The sequence below is a fragment of the Oreochromis niloticus genome, unplaced genomic scaffold (assembly GCF_001858045.2).
Source record: "Oreochromis niloticus isolate F11D_XX unplaced genomic scaffold, O_niloticus_UMD_NMBU tig00001654_pilon, whole genome shotgun sequence".
NCBI lineage: Eukaryota > Metazoa > Chordata > Actinopteri > Cichliformes > Cichlidae > Oreochromis > Oreochromis niloticus.
Window position 1 is genome coordinate 1 of NW_020327438.1, and position 9559 is coordinate 9559.

Sequence of the window (9559 nt, forward strand, 5' to 3'; positions counted from 1 at the left end):
ATCCTGCCCTACTGTGTTTCTCCCAACATCATCCTAACATTTGAAGCTGGAGTACCCGAACAGAACCCATGGCATACATGGGAAGAACATACACTCCACACAAAAGCACAGTGGGCCACATGGTGACATGGTGGTTAGCAATTTGCCCAAAACATGAAGATTGAAGCATAAAGGGCTTGAATCCATCTGGCCTGGGCCTTTCTTTGTGGAATTTGAACAATTCAGTAAAGACAGTGGAAAATCACACTGCCACTCCATACACCCACAATGAAAGATTTTGAATTCATAAAAATATCCTTTTATTCTGCAAACTCACCACAGAGCATCATGTACCCCCACACACTCTGTCAAGTGTAAAGTGCTGGGTTGTTTTTCAGGAATTAGGTTGGTCCTTTAGTTCCAATGAAAGGAACTCTTGATATTTTAGCATACCAAGACACTTTGGACAATTTCATGCTTCCAAACTTTGGGGATGGCCCCTTTCTGTTCCAAAATGAATGTGCAAGCCAGTCAAGCTCTTCTACACAAAACTAAGTCTTTATGGAACTTGTTTTGTGCACAGACTGCTGACCCCAACAAACACCTTTGGTGTTTTTCCAGGGGAATCAGAATGGGGACTGCAAGCTAGGCCTTCATCTCCAACATCAGTATCTCACCTCACAAATGTGTTTCTGGAAAAATGATCAACAGTTCCCCAAAAGATACCCCTAAACCTTGTGAAAAGCCTTTTCAGAAGAATGGGATGTCACTCAAGCTCATATGCATGTGAAGGCAGACGAGTGGACAGGGAGTGTATGTAGTGTATGTTTTTATTATATTGCTTTTCATTGTTCAGTCGTACATTTTGGGCTGTATAGTGTAACCATATTTTGAAAAATGTTATAAAAATGAACATTTTTAGTGTTGTACCCTACTGAAAGCATTATGTTAATACTTAGCAGACTCATTTTTGGAAGTAAGGTCCGTATGCTTTCCCCACATTTGTCATTACCGGTAGGTGAAATGAAAACATGTTCCTTTTATTGTATACTTGTTATGAGGCAATGACTCTGTTATCTTACAAGCCGAGCAATAACAAATAATCACACACACATAAAAGCAACAAACACAATTTTCTTATACAAAATAACTAAAATAACTAATAATTTAAGTGACTTAAATATATAAAGTACATTCCAGGGTCTATCTATGTCAGAGATGATTAAGATGGGTGGCTAATATGTATTCCACCATCCAGCTGGGGCCTTTCGTGCAGAGTTTGCATGTTCTCCCCATGTTTGCCTGGGTTCTGTCTGGGTATTCCAGCTTCCTCCCACAGCCCAAAACATGTATAGTGGGGTTAGGTTAACTGGTGGTTCTAATTTGCCCATAAGTGTGAATGTGATTGCAAACTGTTACCTGTTTCTCTGTGATAGCCCTGTGACAGACTGGCAATCTGTCCAAGGTTAACCCCCCCTCTCTCCAACTCCCCCGCAACCCTGATAAGGATAAGTGAGAATGGATTGATGGAAAATTGGCACTCCCAAAGAACACAAATCAAACACACTGCTCTCAGGCACATCTGTTTATTTAAAGACTTGTTCAATCTTATTATGGAAAGGTTTCACTTGTCTTGAAAGGTATACTTGAAAGGTATCAGTATGACTATCAAATGTATTCAATAACCCTTTAGCAACAAACATCTATACGTTTCTATTTTTTTCATGAACAAGTTACAGGGTTTAATGTGACTGCACTTTGGATTTTGCATTGCATTTCTATTATTTGAAGGCAAAATGTAGATAAGATTACTAGTGATAAAGTCAGATATAGATAAAGTTAGTATATATGGTATTTATTTGAAGGGGGGGGGGGCAGCAATTACCATCACTTATTTATTTTTATAACACAGGTTTATGGTTAGATGATTTGCAACTGATAAAAAGGGAAATGAAAACATGAAAAAGAATTACCATCCTTTAAAAAAAACAATTGTCTTCTTTTGTGTAATTTCTCTATCATTTTATATTCTTCTTCTCCTGGATGGGCTCCTGTTTTAATTTTTTGTTTCTGAGGATTCAAGTAATGGCTCCAGTTTCCCTCACTGTCTGCTCCGAACCCAAAGATATTGACCTGGGGAAAAAAAATTGAAGTAAAGATTTAATGTAAAACCTAAAGTATTGTTGCCACTAAGAACATTCTATTTATTCATTCATTCATTCCTTTATTCATTAACTAATAGCTTCTTAAAAGAAATTATTATCATTATATTGAGGACATGGAGAATCTTTCTCTTAGTAGCCTGTTCAAGTTATACCACAAAGCTGACTGAGGAGTTAATGAAAATCAGCCCATAGAGCACTTTATGCATAAATGCTGTGATGACAGGGATTCTGCAAAAGGAATAAGGATGGGTAGTATCTTCACTGACAGTTTTAGCATTAATGAGAGCACTCACTGGAGTGAAGGTTCTTCTAACAGTACAACAACCCTAAGCATGCAACCAAGATAACAAAAAAGTGACTTCTGGACCACTTTGTAATGTCCTTGAGTGGTACAGCCAGATTCCAGACTGGAACATGACTGATAATCATTGATGGATCCCTAAGTGTCTTGGTTCAGGGTCCGTTTGACCCAGTTTTTGAGGGGTTTTGTGCATTTTTGGTCATTCTGTATTATTTTTAGTTCACTTGTATTCTATGGTTCCTAGCTTATTCTTTTCAATATGGTTTATTAGATCTCCCCTGGTGTCTTTGTCCTCTGTCTCCCCTGAGTGTCTGTGTTTATACAGTGTGAGTCCTTGTGCCTTGTTTCCCCTCCTTGTGTTTTATTCCTTCATGTTTCCCTAGCCCATCATGTCTGCTCTTTCTCTTTCTCGCTCCCTCTCGGCTGCCTCTCCTCCATACTTTGATAGTCTCCTGTCAGTGTGTGTCATGTTGTGTTTGCTCTTCCCCTGTCTCTTTATGGTTATTCATGTCAGCTGTGCTTCCCATGTGTTCTCGCTTCCCTCATGATCCGTCTGTCTATTTATGTCCACGTCTCCCTCAGTTCCGTGTCCTCATAGCTGTGTGACTCTCCCTGTGTTTCCCTGTGTGAATGATCATTAGAATTCCCCAGTTTAGTTCTGTACCATTTTTCCTTTTCCAGCAATAAAGCTGTGTTTTTGAGTTCACACTTCTGTGAGTCTGCTTTTGGGTACTATTCCTGCCTACACACAGCGAGTTCATGACACTGGCCGAGCCTGCCCAGAATCCTTCCTCACTAGCTCAGCCGAGCCTCCAGCTGGCACCTACCAAGCCACTTCTGGGGCACCCAGCACCTCCTAAACCACATCCAGCACATCGACCACCTGCAAAGCCACCTGAGGGCCTTCAGTTTCACCCACTTCATTGAAGGCCATCTGTCAAGCCCCTGAGAGGGTTCATCATTTCTGTTATGCCTCTGTGAGGTACCGTTGGCCACATTGTCGACCACCAACCACAATGTCCTGCCACCGCTGGCCCGCAGTCGGTCTCTCTTTCGTCTGTTTTTGGCTCCACTCCAAAACACACCGATCACCTGACCTTGACATGCCCAGTATTTCACAGGGTTTTCTAAATGTTGTTCAGCAGACTTTCAATGCATTTCAACATGCCTTTTCTTCAGCAATGGAGTCCTGAGAATGAGAATGAGAACAGGCCATGGTGGGCGAGTGCAGCTGATTCCATTCTGTAGCTCTCCACAAGTGACTCTTGGGCAACTCTTCTGATAAATCTTTTCACTCCTGTCTGAAATCCTGTGGGAGCACCTGGTGTGGTACGTTTATGGTGAAATTATGTTCTTTCCACTTCCGGATCATGGCCCAACAGTGCTCACAGGAACCTTCAGCAGTTAGAAATTCTTCCTCAAACAATGACATCAGTATGCTTTCAAAATAAGGTTGTGGAGATCTTGAGCGAGCTTGTTGGTTTTACACATCATGAAATGTTTCTTGTGTGACACGTTGGTAATGAGACACCTTTTTATAGTTTACGAGTTGGAACTGAACCAGCTGATTTTAATTTGCACTAAGTGGCAGGATTTCCAATTACTGATAGATTTCATCTTCATGATTATTTTTTTAATACATTTGGGAGAATTTCAAGCAAACTTTTTCACTTTGTCATTATATTGTGCATATTGTGTGTGAAATTCTGAAAAATGAGTTGGGAATAATAACAAATGAAGGGCCGTGATACTTTCCAAACAGCCTGTATATTTTGGTATGAAATAATGTTTTAATGTTTAGATTGAGTTAATGTTAATTTTCAAGGTGTAAGTGATCATCATACTTGTTACTTTAGCATATTCAGACATTTAAATATATTCAGCCAAACTGTTAGATGTTAAATAAAATATTTTATTAGAACTGAAAAAATATGTACATCAAACATAAACTAAGGAAATTTCTGAATGTAGTAACCCTTGATTTTTAAATGTCAACTTAATTTATTTATATAATACATTTAAACAGAAGCTGACACAAAAATTGCTTTTCAGGCAAACAAACACATTCAGCTCAAAAATCATGTTACACTGTTCTCGCCAAGTTAAAACTAATTGTTGAATCTGTTTGACTCCAACACTGGCCCTGTACTTGGCATTGGATCAATACCAAGTTTGGCATTTTTACACATTGCTATTCAAGAGTTATGTAAAACTACTTTCAGCTGCTCTGTTGACACAAGCGGGTAGGCTCTACATGTTTGATTTGGCAAAACTTTTAACACTTGATATCCCTCATGGTACCACCTTTAAACACAACCCTAAAAGAGGATGTGTCTTTAGCTAGAGTACTTGCTGCCTTTGGTTTGCAGGTAAATGTGTCAACCATCAGATGTCCACTCTTCTTGACTCTTCTTGAAATAACCATAGATACATTTCTGTTTTAGTCATGTAGTCTAAGGCAGATTTGTTCTCGACTTTCCTGGTAAATCAGTGTTTTCTCAGTGTTTAACTACCATCACTGTCAGTCAGATGCATAATGTACAAATTGTTTAAAGTGAACATACCTCATCACACATCACTAGGCTGAGAACCACAGCAAGAAAGCCAGTGGATGGATAAGCACCCTTCTTTCCCAGCCATACTTGATGAACATATTTCATGAAAGCCGGATGGAGGATCAAGATCTATTATGAATCAGACAGAGCCTTAAATCTGAGTTTTATGAACTATTACTTTCTGCAATGAATTCACAAAATACTTTAAATTAGCACCACTGTAGCTAAAAGAAGCCAGTATTTGTTTTTGGTGGTATGGCTTTGTTCATTGACCTGCATGACCTTCCAGGCACATAAATGCCAAGATGAGAGAGTGGGAAAACCATAACAATACCCAATACAGAGCAGAGTAAACAGCAAATACTACAACAAAGAAAAAGCTGAGGTGCAGTGACTTGTGAAATGGCTTGCACATCTGTAGCAATGGTGGATAAGCTAAATCAGGTTAATAGTAAAACCTACTGTATATGAGATTTGCCAGTTCAGTGTGTAAAATCAGCTGACTTTGTCGCCTGCCTGAATTAAGGGTAGCTTAAATTTATTACTTATTATTATACTTCTTAGATATCATTATATGCCAGTTTTGTTCATGTAAACCTAAATACTCACCAAATCTTTGTTAGCTATCTTCTGTAAGTTTGGAGCACCATTTTCCCTGTTAAAAAGATGAAATGTGTCTTTGAATTTGAAAGAGAACTGACTGTTTACATAAATAAATGCTAATAATTACTAAGACTAGCGCATCACAACAAAAGATTAAGTTGTTCATATAACAATTCATATAACTTTCTGCACTTTTTGCTGTTTAAAAAAGAAAGGCTGACCTCTGGTGGGTTGTCTCAAAAACTGTTTTGTTTAATTTGGTTGTTCTAACAAAAAAAAAACCTAGACTGCATTTTTCCTTACAATTAGCTAAAACTATGTTGCAAAGCAGTTAAAATGTGATGTTCAGAGCAAAACAGTTGCAATACAATTTCTAGCAACATAGGTTTTAAGACAGTAGCCATGTTTAGCCTACCCTCGATTTAAGTCCTTCATGAGCCACAAAAAGTCATGTGTTTTGAAAGGAAAAAACAAGAGATGAGTGGTATTGTCCAGTCTAGCAGAACTCTCTGGATACATGACATGATGAGTTGTTTTGGTTCCAACATCTGTTTCATAGCCTTTGGTACGCCCCCGATTGATTCTAAATAATACAGAAGGATACATATTTAGCACACATTTTTCCATTTTAGATACATAGATATACATAGACTTATATTATATTATATTATATTATATTATATTATAATATTATTATATTATGTTGTATTATATTATATTATATTACATTATATTAGATTTTTTGTCTCGCAAGAACATTGTTTATATTAGATTTTGTGTTTGTGTTAAATGATTATTACCTTATTACGATATCATGGAAATCAATCAGAGGTCCATAATGCGATCCTCTCAAATTTCCAGAATTCCCCACCACAGCACAACTCCTGCAGTGATCAGGGCGAGGTTCTCCAACATCTGCCATTGGTGTTATTGTCTGAAATAGCCTCTCTAGAGTTTTATTGTACAAAGTCAAGTTTTGAAGTCTTGCCCCCTGTAAGTTCTGACAAAGAGGAGAAAGTTATTGAAAAAAATTTCCCACAGAACAAGAATATTATAGGATTTCCGAATGATTGCAAGTTCATGAGTCACCAGTAAGTCTGGAAAAGACCCTTTCAAACATACACTCCTCTTGATTAAGCTCACAGCTCACAGTTAGATCTTGTCTAAATGCCCACCCCTGTGACGTTTTCCATATCAGCATCAATATTATGATGCACCATTTACAACAAGTGTGAAAGATCACTGAAACTCATGAGTAAAAAATGTATACTGATTTAGGCAAAAATGTTATTAGGCCTGAAGTTTATGCCACTACTTTCATTTGATAGTTAGAATTGTTCTGAAAAGTTTAAGACTGATCTGCAAGATACAACATCAGCATTAATCTGTAAGTTTCTTCAAGCATATGAGTTGTGCACATTTATGCAATGATAGATTATGAATAGTACTTACACAAACATATACTGTAGATTCAAATAATATTTTTTGTGTTTCAATTTAGATAGAGTCACAGTTTTACCTCAGAGCTCTAAGTTATCTTTAGTGAGAACCTCAACCCCTGGGCCTGAACCCTACCCCTTTCTTGAGAGAAACAAAAAAAAAATACTCATTGCCATATTAAGCCATTTCTTTTATGGAGTTTTTTTATGGAAAAACTCCATAAAAGGTTGCAGACCAAAACAATTGCCTTACTGATTGTCTTACTGATGAGTGGGAATTCGCTCACATGCTATTTTGCCCCATTTAGTAAATCTGGCCCTTTAAAAAAAAATGCCAATAATCCAGTTTTATGCCTGAGGCACTTTCATATTGTGATATTGCAACTTTCACTAAAGGAACTAAAAAAGTTTTCCAGAACTCGTCATTGCCAGTAAATGATAAGGATTTTACCATTCTTCAGGTAGAAATACAGGAGGGTGAAGAGTGCAGTATATTTAAAGAATAAAAGATAGGTAGTACAATATGTACTACCTACAGCAACAATATGTTGTTAAATGTCATGACATACTTGAATATACTGCTCTTTAATAATAATAATAATACCTTTAACATCACCACAGTAGCCAAAAAAGTGATATGTTGATTTTTTTATTATTTACCTTCCACCAGAGGAAATCTTCCTCTGAAGGTATATGTTTCTGTGACAGAAAGGGTTCAGGAGCTTCACTGATGATGTCATTAAACCAAGGATCACTGTCTCTTAGACATTTCTGACAGCCACAAAGACTCGGCTCGCGATGACAGAAGGTATATCCAGAAAAACTCCATAAAAGATTGGAGACCAAAACAATTGCTGTGATACTCAGTAGTGGGAAAATGCGAACTCTGAATCTTCCCCATTTGAAATACATCTTGGCAGAGTTCCAATCTGAGAACAAATATATGTGTGAATGTGAAAAACAGGACTAAGCCTTTAGAATACAGTAACAGAAACAATAGCTCTTTACTTATAAATAAGTTTGCAGCATATTAACAGCATTGCACTGGAATGCACAAAATCGGATAAGTATAAAAAGTTGGTTAGTGTCCTCTTGTATTCATGGCATTTGAACAGATAGCATTTACCAGCATAAATCACCTCCCACGTTATTAGTTCATGTAAGTAACAACATCTGTTGTTAGAAGTTGAATAAAACAGTATGACACCCAACAGAAAGGAAAACACAGAGTACAAAATATTTCCAGATCTTGGTCAGATTCTGCATTTGCATGAATTGTTTATCTCATTGTTTTCTCTGCTTACCTCTGTTGCTGTTGAAAAACTCCTGTTCAGTTAAACTTTCATCGTGGTTCTGGTGCTGATTAACCTAAAATGAAGTAACATAGCAACAAAAACAACACAATGATTAAAAAACAAAACAATTCAAAACGGCACTCATTAAAATTATCCCATTTGCTTCTGAAGAATTTGACTACACAATATGAGGCCACTCTATTTGAGGCAGAACAAGATAAATTGCTAAACTGTTAAAAAAATAGGAAAAAAAGAAATCTGGGAAATGCATACTGAATAAATGCAAACACACTACACTACAGATCAGTGTGAGATAAGACAGTGTAAATTCAATGCATCTTACCAAAAACACATTAAAAAACCAGGAATATGAGTCAAGAAGAACTTGTAGGATATATCTATTAAGCTATCTATGTAGCTATCAAGTAATGAGCAACTGTTCAGTGGGAGAGGAAGGGAGGGAGGGAGTGGTTGTTGACTATGTGCAAATAACTATAAAGGTTGTGTCTGACTTGTGCATTGCCACACAGAGAATTTGTGGCACTAAATTTTATTTTATTATGACAACCTACAAAACCGACACACATGCAAACACATATGGATATACATAAATACATTTAAATATATATTCTATTAGCCTCTTACTCAGCACAATACAGCTGATATTTGAGTCCATGTTTTACACCATAACATTTAACGCATAACTCTTACTAGAGGTTCTTTCTTATTAGCTGAAAACTTAAGATTCCACCCTCATATATGGTCATATCTTTAAAACCTCTATCTCTAAAACACTATGCAACATGGTAGCTACAAATACTAACACTGACCATTCATTGAGGCTACTAAGAACACAAATGAACAAGTAACAAAGTAATAGAAAACCCAACATAAGTTGTCTAAATAATGCTGCCAAGACAGCCTCAAGAGGATAGTGTCATTGATATTTGGGCAGGACCCCTTCACATGTCATTGTCTGATGTCATTTTTTGTGTCTTTTGCTGCTAGTATTACCATGCAAAGTACATAATAACTGTAATAAAAAATAAATGGAGAACCTTTATCGTTGTGTAATATCCAGTGTATAATGTGAAAAAGTGTTTCAATAAGAATTTCATTTCATTTCATTTCTTTCTTTATTTCACACATGGTTCAACAGTTTTTCTTTTCCTACATACAGAACCTCCTTCCCTTAATATGACACTGCACCCATGGGTGAAAA

At 37.0% G+C, this 9559-nt stretch overlaps 1 protein-coding gene across 1 annotated transcript; it reads right to left on the reverse strand.

Annotated features, from left to right (window-relative positions):
• Nucleotides 1-2028: 2028 nt before the first annotated feature.
• On the reverse strand, nt 2029-8912 carry LOC109200118 (CMP-N-acetylneuraminate-beta-galactosamide-alpha-2,3-sialyltransferase 1-like; the record flags this gene model as incomplete). The annotated part of the gene is made up of 8 exons (XM_019355558.2): nt 8681-8912; nt 8347-8410; nt 7703-7971; nt 6404-6603; nt 6019-6186; nt 5610-5655; nt 5010-5129; nt 2029-2112 (listed from the first exon to the last, which is right to left on the reverse strand). Coding segments are annotated over exons 3-8 (870 nt in total), but the record flags the coding sequence as incomplete, so codon positions are not given.
• Between the last annotated feature and the right edge of the window lie 647 nt (nt 8913-9559).